An 18829-nucleotide genomic window follows, 5' to 3' on the forward strand; every position below is an offset into this window, starting at 1 on the left:
TAAGATGCTGTGTTCATCATTAACTGTAAATAACTCTCTTGGGGTCTTTACTTTAATACTTTAATTAAACCAGGATTCTTTTTTTTTTTTTTAGGTAACAGGGCGTCAGAGGAAGTCTAAGTTAGAGATCGGCCATGTTAAACCTAACATCCCAAAATGTGCTTAACGCATTTCACGTTGCAGAATGTTGCAGAAACAATCGGTCCCATCTGTGTGAGTCACTGTGCATGAATAAACCTCAAAGAAATGTTTTGAAGTTCAAGTTATTTTATCATCAAAGTGAAAATGACAATAGAGTTACCTACTTCAGGTTAGATACTGACTTCATATCACCTCTTGGTATATCAACCACTTCGAAGAAAATCTAACGTTTTAATATCAATGTTTTAATTTGACAAAAGATGAACTAGAATGAACTAAATATCTTGAAAGTAAAGGGACGGTGAAAAACAAGACTTATGAGGATGTGTTGTAATGCTTCCTTAACTAACTTGAGTTAAAAAACAAAACAAAAAAAATACACTTAGACAGAGGGTCTGAGTTTATTTTGTTTGGTGTCTTCATGTCTTCTAGTCTCCACTGCGTGATATTCACACTCAGTACGGAGTGTGAATATCACCCCAGGAGACGTTGATACACTCCTGTGGCAAATGTGTAATCACTTGCATGAAGGGTTTACTGGATTGAAAATAACGAATGTGGGACAGTCTTTAGAGGATCCGAAAGCTTTCATGTTGAACTTTCGTTTTGCAGTCCTCCCCCACCTTGTCCACCTTATCTCATTACAGCATTAACTTTGATTCCTCATCATTTCAGAATATAATCCGTTCTGCCTTATTCAGACCTCTCTGTCTTGCGCTATGGAAAAAGATTAAAAATGCAAAACATAAACTATTGAGAACTATTTGAGGGAGACATTATATAGTCTCACAGGAGATTAATCAAATCTATCAAAAGCTGAAGAACCTAGTATGATTATAATCAAAAGGGGAAGAAAGCAAACTGTTTACTTCTATTTGTTGAGCTATAAACTGTAGAAAAAGGTTAGTCCCAAACCCCAGAGATGCTCCATCGACATAAAATATTTGATGTATTCTTAACCAAGGTTTAGGAATGAAAAAGATTTTTATATTTTCTTGACCATTTTAGAGTCCCAGAATGTAGAATGTTTAGGCTTTGAGATGATATTTGAATTTGAATTTCTAACCCTAACCAATAGTTTCTAATCCAAATGTTTTTAGACATTTAGTGATGTTTAAATTCCCTTCAATATATACACATAAGTGAATATTACTAAATGCATTCCTGCTATAGTAGCCTTTTATGTTCACATAGCAATCGCTGTGTGTGTTATATCATATTAACACCCAGTTGAACTCTTTCACATTTTGACACATAATTAACAAACGTCAATGAAATTTGTTCGGCTTGTTCATGGTAGACCAAGACAAAGTAGTCCACAGTTGTGCAGTGGAAGGACAACTGACACAGATCTTTTAAGCCTTCCAAATACAAAACAATTTTTCATCAATATTTTTTGAAAAACCACATGTGCTTTGCCTTGCACTTCGCAATTCCTCACTTCTTTGTGTAGGTCTGTCACCTAAACTCCTAACAAATCCCTACGGGTTTGTGGTTTTACCATGACAAAACGTGGAGAAGACCAATAGTGCAAATAAGTTTGCAAGGCACTGTAAACATGATATAACCAAACTTCAAAGTGAGCACGCAGCAGTCCACACCTCCACAGGGATCAGATACAAAATGATGATGCAGGAACAAATTCAATGCGAGTAAGTCCTGTTCCCTGGAGGGGGGAGGGGTGTATTGCATAACTGTTTTGTATTGAAGAAAAAGGCAGAGGTTTGCTGTTCTTTGACTCACCCACCATCACACTCACTCGATCAAATTTGTAGAATTGATTGTATATTTTCACCACACATTTTTCCGACCGTCAAAGTCAATGCAGTGTAAACCAAAATAGTAACGAAGTTTTTCTCCTTACAATGATTTGTAGAAGTCGTTTTGACTGATTTTGCAAACAGGTGACTGAGTCGGACACTGGACTCTCAGTTTTATTCATAACAAAGCGTTGTTTTCATAAAGCTGATGCACATTCCTATCATTCAATATGTTTGGAAACAGGCTTCCCAGAGGCAGCTCACAGTCCACACAATATTGCCTGTCAGACAGGAAGGAGGTCTAATATTTTAAAGCCTCTGAGTCCCGCTGCTGAGAACGCAGATATGGCTATCTTTTGTCATTTTTATGTAATTTGGTTCATATTATGAGTATACAACTTGGTACGAGAGAGGCTGTCTTTACAGAAGCTAAATCACAAACACAGACATACAGTAGATGTAGGACGAAAACAAAGATTTAATATTCAAGGTGATTATTTAGCAAAAATAAAGCAAGCATAATATCTATGCTGTCATGACATTGGAAATGGGTGGAAACAACCTTCTTTTAGTCTGCAGAAATTACATATTGTTCTTACACGTTTATGAGTTTCTACACTGTAACTTGGACTCATTTAAAGCTCTTCCTGTTTTTGATGCAAAAGCAAAGCAGATTGTGAGGTAAAATCTGTAATGAGACATTTTTTTTTATTTTTTTTTATAGGATAACGAATCGTCACCAGTGTGGATTCAAATCTATAACTAATTTTACGCAAACAATATGTAATCAAACATTTGAAGGATCTGGTTAGCTCTGTATTTGAATGACTACGAAGAGGCTTTGGATGTTGGCACATTAAAACTAATAAAGAACTTTTATTTAATTTATATCCCATTTGGAAGATTTTTTTGAGTCACAAGAAATAAAACAAGGAAGTGGAGGTATTAAGGGTGGCAAAAATTTAAGCAAACAACAGTCACTGTTTTGTGAAGATTTACCTATCTAAAACATATACAACTAAATAAAAAATCATGCAACTAAGCATCTGTTTTTACAATGGATTTTTAAAACTTAAAGTATACTCAGTTCCAGGCTGTGTAACAAAATTTAAAAACTGCATTGAAGATGAAGATGTAAAACAATATAAACATGGCTGATCTAAAGTTTCCTATTTTCCACAAGAATACAAATTAAGGAACATAAAAATAATGACAGTGAAAGGTTATTCTCCTGTGAGAATCTCAGCCTTCTAACAACAACTGTCAAACAACTTCACCGAGTGTCATATATATATATATATATTTTATTCAGGGAACAAAATACAAAACAAATGTCTATTTCTGGAGGTAAAAAAACAAACATCTTCTCTAAATGTGAGCCGGTTCTCAGAAACACAGTCCTCGACCTGTAACCTGTAAACACTCCGATTTATTCCATGCTGGGAACCAGCAGTGGATGTGTAATATGAACATCTGACTAGAGAAAGTCTTTTTTGTTTTGCGCCGTTGTAAAGCGGCCAAGACATTCAAAGTCTGTTCCCTCAGGTGCACAGTGTGCAATAAATACACTCTTATCAAGCTGCTCCAAAAACTAATGATTCCCACCCACATGAGAAGCCTGAGCTAAGTCAAAGCTGACCGGGTCAACAATGACAGAGTTCAACACTTAGATGGTTGGACTGGTTATCAGAGCTGGATGCACTACTCAACTTTTTCCTGGCGAACTTGATATCCAGTTTTCTTTGCCTAGTCCCAATTTGACTTATTTGACATTTTATTTCTAAGAGCAATCAGACATCAAAGGAAAAATATGTACGGTACATTAGTTTCTTTTGTAGAAGGGGTGATTTTGAACTAAAAATTAAGAAATAAGATTATCTTCATTGATGCATCAAAGCGCAGTAATATATTTCAAATTAAACGTAAAAAAATGCATCATTACTGAGCAGAGGTTGTGGGATATCTTACTTTGGATACATTTAATGAAGAGAAGATGGAAAAAAGTGCTTTTCAAGGTCTGACTGATGTTTAATAAACTGCATTTTTTCACTTTACCAAGGACTGAAATTAAAGATTTAAAAATGATCTTTTTGCTCATTGGTGTTTTCAAAACACACAATATATATTTATCAATACCGCATGGGAACATAAAAAACATATATATCAAAATCAGTTTTCTTTCAAGTATAAATTCTTTGTTTTAATTTTGAAACAATTCAGATTGTTTGAAGGACTTAACCTTATTTTAAAAAGTGGTTTATAGAAGAAGTACCTTTACATCCAACTGAAAATTAAAAAGTGTGCAACAAGAATATCCTGTAATAAGCCTGTGTTCCTAACCTCTAATGGATTTTTATTAAACTCAAAGAAATGCATCAAAGTACATGCTCTTGGTTAGAGTGAAAATAGAGGGGGCTGTAAGTCTTGAATTACATAATAAATAGAGTTTATTTTCTTTTATAATATCTGACCTGCCAGTCACTGAGCAGAGCTGAATTGATTGATACTTATTTTTTTACAATTTTAACATCCACATTCCTGCACCTCTGAGAAAAGCTACATAACCACAGGTTATGCGGGGTTGAATGTTTTCTCACAGAAAATCCTCTATGGCATTAACTACCACATACTTAGTGTGGAAGCTCCCCCCACATGGAGCTTACTAAGGCCTTACATGTAAGCTTTAGGTTTAGTTTCCTAAACAAAGAATATTTACATTTACATTGTATAGAAACAGTAGAAGAATACCTAAAGCTTGACGGTAATACTGTTTAAAATGACATGTCACACAGTATTACAGTATAAGTGGTAATTCTTCTATAACGACTTCTTTCATACTAAGCGAAATGGGAACAAATATACATGTCCCACTGAAACTACTAACCCGACTGAATTCCGACTACCCTGCTTTTTAATACTAACTGTACTAAATGTTAAAGAGTGCGGCTTTGCAACGCATTCACTATGGTTTCTTTCCCCATACTGTCCAGCAGTAGCCTACTGCAGCACAGTACTCCGCACCAACGTGAACGTGTCCTCCTCACATGTGACCGGCTGTCCTTTGCCCAATGGAAGCAAGTGATGGCGGGCATCACGTTCCTTACCTTCTTCACCGACTTCAGAGTCGGGACTGCGGTGAACGCCGCGGAGGGCATCTCTCCAACGTTCATGTTCACATCGCTGCTGTTCTTGCTGACGGTCAATGCGGAGTATTTTTCCGCGACGTTTTCAGTCTCTTTGACATATTTAGTGGCCTGCTTGACCTCCGTTTTGCTATCCACTGCCGAGTCTGTCATCGCATCTAAGTGATACTAAAAGAAGGAGGAGATGAGGGGGAAAAAAGAGAAGCCGGTTGTCTGTGGAGTTTAAACTAACGTTAGCTCCGTCCGTCGCCTTCTTTGCTCTTTGGTGTGTGGTTTAAAAACGACTGAACAGATCCTGTAACCTATATAAATAAGAATTAGACGCTTAAGTCAAGTTTTCTGGCTTCTTTAAGTCCCTATAAGCGCTGCGGAGGCAGTTGCTGGTCCTGCGTTGTGCTGTCAACCTCAGACAGAAGCATCTCTGATGGGAGGGGGCGGTAGGCTCAGCCTGTCACCTGAGGAAGTAGGCTGTGTTCAGGCGGTGATCATCCACACAGAGCTCCAACCGGAGGACAGGATTCAGAACAGAAAGACGGTAAATTCTATTCGTGAAGAGTTTTCATAGTATTTACGTCCTACTTGTATAACTCATCGTCAGTTTGCATAAAGTAAACCTTAGCCCGTAAAGCCTGTATGACCGTTGCCAAGGAGGCTGAGAACAAGTCCCGCCTTCTTTGCTATGATTGGTTAACTCTGAGATCATTTAGACAATCCACCGCTTCTGATTTGCTGCGCTTATTAAGCTTAAGGGGTCCTGAACAGGGATAGATTGAGAAATTATTTTTTTTAAAATATAGTTTTAGCCTGAATTACTACTTATAAAAAAAAATTTAATGGTGCGAAGGGTAATTTTGTCCTCCTAAAATAAAAATAGGCAATCTAGGAGTAACACGTAAAAAATTTTATTTGCTTTGCTTAGATATTGAAGATTGACAATTCTAATAAAAAATACTTTTATAAAGCCTTAAAGAGCATTGTTTTGTGCCTTGAGGCCTTAGGTGAAGTTCCAAATTAAGCAACCCTAGGGGTCTCCCTTCACCTTATATGACAAGACCCTAATCAAAAAAAGAAAACCTGGCTCTTAGTGGATTATAAATTCTCCCCATCGTACATCCCTTTGAAAATTTTCTGCAGAGGCCGCTGTACCTCTACAAAAAAAATTCATTAAGGCCAAAAGGCTTTGGGGTCACAAATGTCTTGGAAAGAAGGGAACAATGTAAATCCATTACACAACCATGTGCAAATAAGTGGATAAAAAGTACATAACTTTATTTTTCTTACTTAATAAAATTTCTGAAAGGTTTTGTCTTAAGTACCCTTTCCTTTGATAATCATTTATAAAATCCAGTGCAGCTAATTGCCACTTCCAATTATCACCACAAACCCCCAGGACTCCAAACACAGTAGTGGCAGCGTCATGCTGCGTGTATGCTAGACAGAGAAGCTGGTCACAGGAGATGGAATATAAATGGAGCCACATCCTGCACAAACCAAAGAAAAACTACTAGAGACGGCAAAAGCTAGAGACTGATGTGCAGACTCACAAGTGAAATATCTGAAGCAGATTTACACCATGCTTATAAATTGAAGACAATGTGTTCAGTTTTTAAGAAAAAAATTGAAAGCATGTCTATTTGATTCTACTTTATATGCACATGCCATTGTGTGGCATCACATAATATCCCAATAAAACACATTAAGGTTTGTGCTCGTAACATCACAAAGGTTCAGGATTATGAATACTTTTACAAGGCACTGTCTTTGGTTCAACTAAAAACAAAAAAAAGAAAAAAAAAAAGTCTGCCCCAGTTAAGACTCCAAGGGCTTTCCTAATTAGTTCTTAAGTAATGAAACAAAATATGTAATTTCTTAATAAAATTTTAATTGACATGTTTTTATGAAGACAATGTCCTTTTCACAATTATAAAAAAAAATATTAACATTGACAGATGCTGATGGATAAAAATTTCTATCTACAAAGAAGAAAAAAACACACCTAGGTGGACTTACAGATGAAAAGTTCTCAACTATACATGAATGAAGTGTGTATTACAAAGAATTGCTGTTCCCCCCCCACACCCCCCCGAGCAAAACAGAAAGTCCAACTATAAATTGTATAAAATGCATCCACAGAACAAAAGTCCTTCTATACAATGTCTTCACATTACTATCACATCTCTGGAGCACCAAGTACTATGCAGCCATTAGGCAAGTCCAAAAAGTACATGGATTTAAATAATTAAATTTTTATGTAAAGGAGGAATCAATGATATAAAACAGAAGGGTAGCATAAAGTAACAAATGCGCCAGAAAACAAAACAAAAAAAATAGTACCATTAAAAAAAAAAAGTGTCAACTGGAGACAGATCAACAAATTGTCAACAGACCAGAGTCTGAGAGTATGGCTTTGTGACTGTCTTTTTTTTTTTTCCCTCTGTGTGATGACTTGACAAAAAAAAAAAAAAAAAAGAACCTTAAAACAGAAAAACACAACGAAACTAGGATCAGCCAACATGATAACATCCTCCATTTCAATGAAGACCAGAGAAGTCTCCTGGCTCAGCTGTGGCACAGCCAGCTCCCTGGAAGTCCAGTCAAGAAGTTGAGAGAGAAAAGAAAACGCCACAGTGAAAGCACTGCTGGGTTTGTTGAGGACTACAGAAGAGTGTGTCGGATGGTTAGCTGGGTTGAAGAGTCACAAGCAGGTCATGATGTCAGGGAAAATGCTAGGACACTCTGATCATCTGAGTCACTGTCTCATCTGTTGCTGCCGGGCGATTTCCTGCGAAAAGAGCAACCATTTATTACGAAGTTTTAACAAGGCTTCCTGCTAATTTTAAATGTCTTCATTTCATATTTTTGCTGACAAATTCTTTTTTTGTCTGTACGTATGTTTACATAAACATATTCAAGAAAATGTCATACAAGTGTGGAGATAAGTCCAATATGCAGATAATCAGTTGTAGGTCTAAACACAATTTTGTCTTTTTGGAACTGTGCATATGAGGAAGTACTCGACTGCAAAACTATGCTGATGTTGGATTTGGCAATGTGGTAAAGCACTCTTTCTCTTAGTAGTTAGATAAGCACTATTTTAAAATCGAACATGTCGACTGTAAAATTCACCCAAATGTTAGCGCTTTGCTAAACAAGACACAATTCCAAAATCTTTAAAAACATCAGGTTTCCTTTTAAACTTTGTACTTCACAGGGAAGCCAAAAAACATCAATAAAAATATCAACGAAATAACCCTTTTACAATTCTGTGTTGGAAAAGCATGGCTTAATCATGAGTTGTTTCTATCTTAAAACAGACAATCAGTTGGAATGTGATTAAAGATCAATGTAAGAAGCTCTCCGTAAAAATTCTGAAGCTAATCTTTTAAAAGATTAAGAAATAAATTGTAGTAATTGCATTTTTCCATGCTCAGTTTTTGTCCCTCCATCCTTATCCAGACTTGGAAAAGTACAAAATAGAATTCCATGATTTCCAAGAGTTTTCACACATGCATAGGAACATGCTAGCATCTTAAATATGAAATTACTCATCTGTTATGAAAGATTAAAAATGTATAACAGAGAAGTTGCAACTTTGGGGCTTGTGTTCCCCCCCCCCCGCGCCATCATAACTTCTTACTTGCGATAGGCCTAAAGCCGCCTCCTCCTTTTCTTTAGGGGAGAAGAACCGCCCTCCGTCTCCACGCTTACGCTGCATTGCATGACGGTGACGGGACTCGTGTAGATATTTCTGCAAGAGACAAGGAAATAAATTTTTTTTAAACTCTTGGTCCATCGAAAAATTTTAATTCATTGATTTATTCCCTTCTTTATTACTACTAGATAATAGAAGGTCACACCCCAGTACCAGAAGTTTTCTTTACTTTTTTCATGATGTACGAACAGCAAGCTTCTTACTATGTTCATAATAAAGTTTTATAGTTTGTGTTTATTTGTTTTGAAGGAAAAAGAGAAAAAAAAACCCCACACATGCTGCACGTTTATATTAAGAATAAATCTCTCAAGTTAAATGGCGCCATACTTCTAACCCATATGCCTATAAATACGGGTCCAATGTATGAAGATCAGGTCCCTATAAGGTCCGTTGGACTTCAGAAGACAAGTGATTATACCAAAAAAGGCCCTACATAGACAATATGAACAAGTATACACACAGTTCAATGGCAACATTACACTTTCCCTCTGATGCACTTGAACAGACATAACACTACCTAAACATTGCTTCTATACTGTGAAACTGTGGTATTTGTACTAATTTTGTCTTACTGCAACAACTTTCAACCGACCCGGCTGGGGATGTGAAAAACAAACCAAGACGGAAACTGTTGCCAAAATAAATTAGTACAGTCCAAAAATTGTTCCACTTTTTTCCACTGCAGGTTAAACATTTGAGCCATTTTCACACAAGTATAAGTTACTAGATAGACAGCTTATTCAAGAGCCTTATTAACGACCGTCAGGAAAGGCAGTTTATTGTAGTTTTTCCTCTAAGGGAAACAAGCACTGCATACCCTCCTCTCCTTGGGGATCTTGCCCTCAGCCTCCAGTTTGGCCCGGGCTTGCCTTCGCTTCAGAATACGATGGTATTGTTTGGCGTTGACGTATAGAGGCTCTTCCTCCAGCATTTCAGCTCCCGGGAGGGGGATACGCTGCATGGTGGGAACGCCGCCTCCACCCGGCACCATCTGATAAACGCAGGAAAATAAACATGAACAAAGTACTCAAAAACCTTTACCATGTTTAAAAAAAAAATTAAGATACGCAGATGTATAAATCAGTCATGGTACGTTGCCATACAACCCTTCACAGCCATCACACCTTTTGCAACTAAACGGACCTTTTCATTTTAAGTACTTGGTTTTAACAGAGTCAATCAAATAATTCTGCAAACCAACAAAAGCCCCAACAGGTGGACAATGTCAAATTAAAATTGATTAAAATCTATTAATCTTATGAACATTAATTATGGAAATGCTAAAGGTCTTTACACAAAGGGAACACATAGCAGGTGTGATGACTCATGAGGGTATAACTTAACATATTCAGACAACACTGAAATGATCCCCACGACGTCTGTGACAAAACCAAAAATGGTTCAACTGTTGGTTCTCGTTTCCCCAAACTCTGCGCCCATGTGTCAGTCTAGATGTAAAAAGACAGGAAAAAAAAAAATAAAGATGCTGAGTACCTCTGCACAGGGTCTTACCATGACCATTCCACCTGCATTGACCATGTTGCCGGAGACAGGCAGGGTGACGGTCACAGTGCCTTGGCCGCTGTTGGTAGTGTTGGTGTTAGCGCCCCCTGTTGCTTGCACTATCTGAGCACCTGCCAAGCTGGCAGCGGGGATTGTGATCATTCCTGGAGATAAATAATAAGCACGGACATTGTTGAGACTCACAGCTAAAAATAAATAAATATGCTTATGAAGTTTACAGACAACAACAAAAAAGAAAAGAAGAAAGAAATGTACCCTGCTGTAGAACAGAGCCATCTGCATTGACGGGCTGGTAGACGATGGTCTGGCCGTCAGCTGTCTGTGCCACCTGTTGACCCTGGACGCTGATCTGTTGGCTCTGATTTACGACATAAAGAAGAGATATTAGAAAACGTAGACTTCCTGTACTCATTTTTACCCCTTTGGAGGGAATTATCTAGCAGTTTAGTAACGGGAATGTATTTTTAAAGGATAAGTCATATTTGTGAATACTCCACCGCAGGTTACCAGTGATACGTAAAGATTTTAACGGTTTACAAGACCAGAACAGCTAAAATGTTCGGTCATGATGTTTCTATGGAGTAAAGTCCATTTGCTGAGATGAGTGAAAAGTTAGAAATGTTAAGAGCTGGATTAAAAATGGCTTATAATCAGAAATCCAACCGTCATTGTCACTTTCCGTTTCTGCAGGAGCAAAACCAGAAAGCAGAGACTACTAGTTTCTGTCTTCTGTGGTACAACAGAAGTTCAATGTCGCCGAAGACTCTCAAAATGACTGACCTGGTTCTGTCCAGCAGTGATGGCCGTCTGGGGCTGCTGGATGATGATTTGTTGAGGCTGACCCTGCTGGCCCTGGAGCTGCAGAGTCTGACCACCTTGCAGCTGTATCTGACCAGGCTGCACCAGTTGGATCTAAGGAGACAATTAAATGCGTCTTAATTGATCATCAATACCATTTAAAAAAAAACAAAAAAAAAACAGGACAAAAATGTTCTCATCGCTATAAACATGGGCAACATGTGACATTACACTTTCCGATTGTTCAATCTAATCACAGATCTTCATGGACACTTGTCCTTTACCTGCTGCAGACCTTGAGCTCCAGACACAGGAACCTGCATTATGGTCTGACCTTGACTCCCCGACATGGCTTGCACCATGATGGGCTGGCCTGACGATGTGATGAGCTGTCCGCCGCTCACCTGTACCATTAGGGGCTGCCCCTGCACCTGCAGAGAGGAATGCAAAGCTATTAAAGTGGCCCTGATGTGGTGTGACCCGTCAGTGCCCGCATGGGACATGAATGGCTGCATGCAAGTAAAGTACACCTCATTTGCACAAAACTTTGGAGAAAAGTGGAAATGTTTCACTGTGAAGTTTTGTCTCTTGAAAGTACAAGTGTAAGATAAGATGTGTGTGACTGATAAGGATGAACTTATAAACTCTCAACTTGCATAAAATGCATTTTGTGTGAAGAAAATAAGTCTCAAAGGAAAAAAGCCTGAGAGAATTCATCAGCTGTTATAATGCAAAGAAAAAAACATCACAGAGACGACGTCATCATCACAGCTATGAATGAGATGCAGCTGGCAGCAGTGACAGTGGATGCAACCTTTTCAATGCTGAACTCCATAAAGTTCACATTACTCGTGCTTCCAACAGTACATCCAAAAACAAAAAAAAACAAGAAAGTTTTGAACTTGTTTTTTTTCCCTTTAAAGCAGAGAAAACACAACTCAGACCTGTTTACCGTTTGTTTTTTCTTTCACAGCCATTGGAGGAAAGCCGCACACATTGCAGGCTGGCAAACACAACACACTGTGCTGAGGAACATGCAGTACAGGTAGTTGCAGGAAATGCTGGAGGCGGGGTGGGGTGAGGGGGGAGACGATGGTTCAAACGCCACAGACAGGTCATGAGAACAGCCCTGGGTACGGCATGCAAACTGGTCACTTATTAAAGCGTTACTGCAGCGACAGGGCGGCTGTGACACCACTACCTGGAGTGTCTGCACCTGCTGGCCTGGCGCCTCTGCTTGCAGCTGCACAGCCGTCACTGTGCCTTGTGTCTGCAGGCAAGGCGGTACGTTACACTCTCAGACAAGTATGGTAAAGCCCAAAATTACTCATACCTTTGCCGACTGATACTTCAGTGACCTTTGTCTTCTGGATGGAAATAATTAAAGCACAATCAAGGACGACAAGACGTTTTGTCTGCATTATCTCGAGCCTTGTGGCTTTCTATTTTAATTATCGTTTGGGAAAAAGCTCTCATGCCGCCTGAGTATTTTTCCACAGACTGGATAGTTTTTGGTACAATGTTTTCCAAAAATCATCCACATTGTATCCACCAGCTCTGAGAGGATCCTGTAGAAATCAGGTACCAGCGACTCATATCAGACTCAAACTGGTCACTTCAGGACACAAGCGGACGAGGTAACTTGATAAAGGTAAAGGTCTATAGAAAAACAAAGCTACATTGTTTTAAAAAGCTAGTCATCAAAAACAGTTAAAGTGATCCAAAAAATAAAAAAAATCAGTAAAGAAGATAAGGTTAATGGGATAAAACAACCAATTACAACATTTATAAAAGATGGCATTTTTAAACAAGCCTTAGACATAAAAAAAACAACTGTATTTTGTAATAATGAACTAAATATAAATGAAAATCATGACAAAGTTTTGGTCACTTTTACAACAAGAAACAGCCTTCCATGTACCACATCAGTTCACAAGGCTTTGGGAACATTTTGTTCCCACTATGAGAACCAATGTTTGTATACGGTAAGGAAATGTGGTTCTGTGACTGACAAATTGTTTATAAAGCAGGGTGTCAGTCCTGCTTGGATCATTGGTCATAATTTGTCATGCTGTCATTTTCCAACCAAAATAGAACTAGTCAGTGGTTGTAGGGATTGACAACCAACAAGCATCGGTTAAACGCAGTGGTTAAAAAAAAAGGAAGTGACAAGAAACAAACCAGTGACACAAAGGAATTAAATGGAATGACGAAATAACAGACGAATCAAACTGACCCAGAATCCAGATAAGAACAATTTGATCGTTGTATCAAGATAATTGACGATAACTATTACTGAATAGTTATATGGCATTATTTATATTCGTGTATAAATAATGCGATATTTATACATGAATATGTAAAAACATGGCATTAAATACTGAAATTAGAACTGCATAGTATGTCAAATTGCCGTAGTAATTGCAACATCACTGTGTGTAACAAAATAATCAATTTACTGGATAGCTTCCAGTCTAATACTAAAGCTTTTTGAGAGAGGTGAAGACATTGAGAGAAGGTAAAGGCAGAAAAGAGTCAGAAAATGTGGATTAATTAAGTTATGTCATCACCATTTTGAGCAATAGGATCAAAAATAATTCCTGATATTGTGCAAACCTTAAAGAAGTGTATTTTTACAAAGTAAAATATTAAAAGATATATTTTTGGCATATGCTGAAAATTATATGTTTAAAAAGGATTGTTTTATTTATTTGAAATTATTATATTTAGGTCAGCTTTTTTGAAAAATTGGCATTAGTCAATAATAAAGAACAAAATGGCTGAGGAATAGAAAGATGCAGGGCAAACAAAACAAAAAAAACAGTTTTTATAAAAAATAAAAATAAAAAAAATAAATAAAAAAATCAAATTTAGGCCATCATAAATCAATAAGCAGATAACCTTTGAAAAAGTTGACGTTTTCCTACCCTTTGTAATGTGCTTACATTATTTTTTGCCAGAAAACAAAAGCAAAAACATATTCACTTAAAATGTGGCATTGGATGAAGTAACCTTGGGCTTGTTAGTAAATATCAGAACAATAAATGTGACTTCATTGACGGCTCCTTTTATCTGGTTGCTTTAGAAAATAAAATGTGATTAAAAAAAATAAAGCAAGGTTAAAGAAACTGCTCAAAGTGTGGTCTCACCTGCTGCTGGATCTGTCCATTTGCAGTCTGCACAACAATCTGCTCCCCTGTTGTAGTGGTGGCAGTGGTGTACTGCTCCATGCTTTAAGATTATCAATCCTCCTGAGACAAAGACATGTACAGTTATACAGTCATTAATACATTCACATATTTAAAAGATACATATTTCAAGCAAATATTGTATCAATCAAACCTTTGCTGATTATCACCTCGTAAAATAAGTCGTTCTTTATTTTTTATTTTTGCCGTGTTTGGTTGCTTTAATTTTAAACACGCAACGCCTACTTATCTTAAATAAATTCAACAATGTATCTTAAAATATAATTTTGATATCTAGGACAACATAGGAGAACAAGAAGGGCAATATTTATCCGTGTTTTATTCACTGTTGCAATAATATGGGGCTAACAAGGCTATGAGAGCTAGCTGTGGTAAATTCTAGAAAGCACAAAATGGATGCTCGCTATCTTCAAGGGGAAAGTCGGGCGTTTTGCTTCTTGTTTCAAACTGTAACTAAACATTAGCTGGCATACTCATCCGCTGATGAGTTTACGGCTTCATTGACAAACGCCGCTTTGTTTAACACTCATTTTAGCACAAAGGCTAACAATAGTGCAGCAGGGAGCTCATGTTTTTCCCCCAGTAGCCTAACACCGAACGAGAAGACGAAGGTCTTTGTGGTTAAACAAGTCTTCGGACACAGCGGTCAAAATTACTCTCAAATTAAATTTTTTTCTTGCATTAAGCAGGGTTAGTAATTTGGTTGGTCCATGACAAACCAATCCGTGCTGACAACTACCAATGCCTTCAATCGTGGCTCCCTTACCGTATCTTCACTGTCCGGTTTCCCTCTGATTGGCTCCAGTACAGCTCGCTAAAACCCAATCAACAAAGTGAGCGGACAAAATGGCGCAAATGAAACAACGGCAGCTGGGAGGAGGTGCGCAGCTGCGTGACACATGACTACAGGGAACGTATAAACGTGCAGTACCCCTACCTACCACTGGATGATGCTACATTTGCCAATCATTAGGTGCCTTTAAATTAAAATGATGCCGCGAACAACATACATTATTATTTTGTAGTAGTGACATAGTGATACCTGGTATGGATATCATTTGGTGTTCACTGTTAATTTGTCCTGAGTTCTCCATTCACATATAGGATACAATGGGACAAAAAACAACTAAGGACCAAAGGTGTCACTATACATTAAATAATTAACATATTAGATACATTTTGAAATGTGATATTAAAGAAAATGAAAATGTAAATTATCAAATTATTAAAAACACTAAGTTTTATCTCTCAAACGTATTATTATTATTATTATTATTATTATTATTATTATTATTATTATTATTATTATTATTATTATTATTATTATTATTATTATTATTATTATTATTATAGTTCCTTCATTACCATTTACAATGAAACAGTTAATTATAAATGTATACATTATAAACAACTCAGATAAATTGAACTAAGTACCAAGCTCTGGTCATGATCTATTTAGAGCAGGGGTGTCAAACTCCAGTCCTCAAGGACCGCTGTCCTGCAGTTTTTAGATGTGCCACAGGTACAAAACACTGGGATGAAATGAATTAATTACCTCCTTCTCAATTCTGCCTTAGCTCAGAATTGAGAAGTTCTCCAGAGCCTTGCTAATGACCCAATTATTCTGTTCAGGTGTGCCACTCTATTCAGCAGCGGCACATCTAAACGTTGCAGGGCAGTGGCCTTGTCACAGTTTCATACCTGTGACATAGAGAATCACACTAACAGTTCAAATTATGTAATGGTGAAGATTAGAGTATAGTACTTAAACAATTTTCAAGTAATTTTTAGTTATTTTAACTTTTGATTCATTCTTTTGTAGTGATTTACATCAATAATTTATTCAACTACAGCCAACCTGTTTAGGATTGTATTCAAAACGAAATCAATTACGAATTTATTTATGGAACTTGACTTATTGTCGTGTTTTGATTATTGATTCTATGTTGCATTGTGTTTCTGGGTTTGATGTAAAGTACTTTGAAATGCCTTGCTGCTGAAATGTGCTATGCAAATAAAATTTGATTGATTGATTGATTGATTGATTGAACAAGCTATTTAATATTCAAATAAGTATATGCATATCTATATTTATTTAATTCAGTGTCATGTGTCATCTATTTAATTGCAAGCTCAATCAAATTTGGTACATTTGGGCCTGGCTAAAATCAATTTCTTTCGGGTTTATGTAAACACAACTTGGTGTAGTGTTTACATAGGATAGTTGTAAACACCAACTATCCTCCGTCCCGCTAGGTGGCAGCCTTGCATTAGCTCATAGCACTGAGCTGTGTTTGCGGAAGTAGTCACACTATGACGCTCGCATGTGAAGTCAGGAGGAGGCATTGAGGTTTAGTCTCGTCTCGTGTTTGTTCTAAGATAAGATAAACGCACTCTTCGTATTATTGCAAACTATTCTTTGTTCATCCCGTCTTAGCTTTTGCCGACTGACAAAATCTAATCATTTTGTTAGCATTGCACTCTAATGAAGCCCGTCCGTCTATGAGCATGGCCCGACCTCTTCAGGTCTGCTGCCTCCTCTTTAGGTTTTCTGCTCCCTCTTTGGCTTCCCCCGTTTATCTAAACGGCGTCAGATTCTCCAGCAGAGGCAGCAGCAAAGTCTGGGTGGACTCACAGAACCTTGTGAGCGGAGACAGAACCAGACCACAAACGTCCAGATTCAACGATGACGTGGAGCCTGAGCTGGAGGGGCTGGAGGATAAACTCCAGGCTGTGCTGGAGTAAGATCCATTATACATTATGCAAAATTATGCAAATGATGCAAACGTGATCATTGTAAGCAGCTTATCTTATGTTTCTTTTCAGCAAGGAGAAAAAGAGACAGCGATCAGTGAAGTTTGATATGATAAGAAGGAAAATGACTCCACCAGGAGCCCCCCAGAGGAAACTAACGTGGGATGCTATTGAGCAAATAAGGTGATGGTCTCTTTTTTTCAGTGTAGTGTGTGCTACTTTTGTTTTTCACCAAAAACCTAAAAATAGAGGCAAAATTATGGTGAATTTTTACCATTAGACCAAAACCTGTGTGGTGATTGTTGATTCTACTATACAAAAAGTAATATTGGTTTTGTGACTCTAAATAACTTTTGTTTAGTAAAAGCAAAAGTAAATATAACTCTTTATATTGCTGACACTTTTCACACACTTATTTCAGATATTTGAAGCAAGAGCAGCCAGAGGAGTGGACGATCAAGCGTCTCGCTGAGGGCTTCTCTGTCCCCCAAGATGTCATCCTGAGGGTCCTGAAGAGCAAGTTTACTCCCTCTCCCAACAGAAAAGTCAAACAGGATGCTAAAGTGATGGTTAGACTCAGCCAGCAGGCATTAGCTTCTGACAGCAGGAGGCAGGAGAGCAAACTGAAGCTTCCTCAAAGTCAAACACCAGCTACACTCATACCTAGACAGACAGAAGATGCTCCGATTTCTGAGACTGCTCCAGTTCAGGTGCTTCAAAGTAAAGATTCAGCATCTCTTGTTCCTGCTCAGCCTGCAAAGCTACCAGCTGGGACTTACAAAGAGGCTAGAGTGAAGGGGTCAACAGTAGACAGGGATGGTTTTAGTACAAAGGAAACAGAGGAGGATGAGGAGTGGGAGGAGAGCTGGGATGGGCAGGTTCTGACAGAGGAGGACCTTGAGGACATTCTGGACATGGATAAACCCGCGCCTGTGGTGCAGGTGGGGAACGATTTCTTTGATGCAGAGGGAAACTTTTTGTATAGAACCTGAGGACATAATGAGTTGAAATGCTGAATAAAGATGTGTACACTGAAATTTATGTAATAAATAATTTTCTTAGAAATTATCAAAATCCATGGAATTAGAATTTTATATTGAAGCCATTTTTTCTTAGCTTTTTAAAAAATATATATATTTTTCATTGCAGTATTAATACTTTTCACATTACAGCTGCACATTTTATTAGAATTTAATAAAAATTATTTACTCAGGGTAACACCTAAATGAAGGGAAAGTAAGTTAGATATGCTTTTTTTTAAATTGTATTCAGCTCTCAGGAAATGTGTACGAGAACCTTGCAAAAGGGTATTTTTGACATGAGAAAACATGTTAAGCCATTCAGCCTGAGGGAAAACAGGCCGTTATCGCTACAAAAACGTCTGAATCTTCCTTCTCCCTAGATTTAAATTCTTATCTAATATTCATAGAAGGAAAGAGTCATTCAGTGGCATAATTTGCATAGATATACTCTTAAATAATGGATGCCTGCTGAAGGTGTAGATCTAACTTCCTTGTCCAGTAACACTAGATAAGTGTTTTGCCCTAAAACTATAAAATGTCAATCTTAAATTCCCCAAACTGTTCATACACAGTTTGCAGATGTTCCAAGTCAGGATCAGAGATTAATGAGTATATTTAAGCATTTCCAGTGTCGCATGTCTCAACCTCATCAGGGTTTAATAAGACATTTTGAAATACATTATTCTGACACGCATTCAGAGTTCCTTGTGTTAGGCTACACCGATAATATCATTTATCACAGGAAGAAGTCACAGCAGCAACTTCA

At 37.6% G+C, this 18829-nt stretch overlaps 2 protein-coding genes across 7 annotated transcripts; one reads left to right on the forward strand and one right to left on the reverse strand.

Annotated features, from left to right (window-relative positions):
• Window positions 1-8457: 8457 nt before the first annotated feature.
• On the reverse strand, window positions 8458-15214 carry LOC122833322 (nuclear transcription factor Y subunit alpha-like). 6 transcript variants are annotated; one of them, XM_044120834.1, is made up of 9 exons: window positions 14437-15038; window positions 14228-14329; window positions 12277-12348; window positions 11363-11509; window positions 11061-11192; window positions 10536-10638; window positions 10251-10423; window positions 9574-9747; window positions 8458-8792 (listed from the first exon to the last, which is right to left on the reverse strand). In XM_044120834.1, exons 2-9 carry the CDS (start codon window positions 14306-14308, stop codon window positions 8607-8609), a joined length of 1068 nt encoding a protein of 355 aa, XP_043976769.1. In that variant the 5' UTR covers window positions 14309-14329; window positions 14437-15038; the 3' UTR covers window positions 8458-8606. The 6 variants fall into 6 exon arrangements, with proteins under 6 accessions (XP_043976769.1, XP_043976773.1, XP_043976772.1 ...); XM_044120838.1 differs by lacking the exon at window positions 14437-15038 and adding an exon at window positions 15054-15214 and having other exon boundaries at window positions 8459-8792; window positions 10269-10423; XM_044120837.1 differs by lacking the exon at window positions 14437-15038 and adding an exon at window positions 15054-15214 and having other exon boundaries at window positions 8460-8792; window positions 12280-12348.
• Window positions 15215-16500: 1286 nt separating this feature from the next.
• Window positions 16501-18078, forward strand: LOC122829678 (neugrin-like). Its single transcript, XM_044114432.1, has 3 exons — window positions 16501-17028; window positions 17114-17224; window positions 17463-18078. Exons 1-3 carry the CDS (start codon window positions 16790-16792, stop codon window positions 18031-18033), a joined length of 921 nt encoding a protein of 306 aa, XP_043970367.1. The 5' UTR covers window positions 16501-16789; the 3' UTR covers window positions 18034-18078.
• Window positions 18079-18829: the final 751 nt, after the last annotated feature.

Source organism: Gambusia affinis, linkage group LG01 (assembly GCF_019740435.1).
Source record: "Gambusia affinis linkage group LG01, SWU_Gaff_1.0, whole genome shotgun sequence".
In the NCBI taxonomy this organism is placed as follows: domain Eukaryota; kingdom Metazoa; phylum Chordata; class Actinopteri; order Cyprinodontiformes; family Poeciliidae; genus Gambusia; species Gambusia affinis.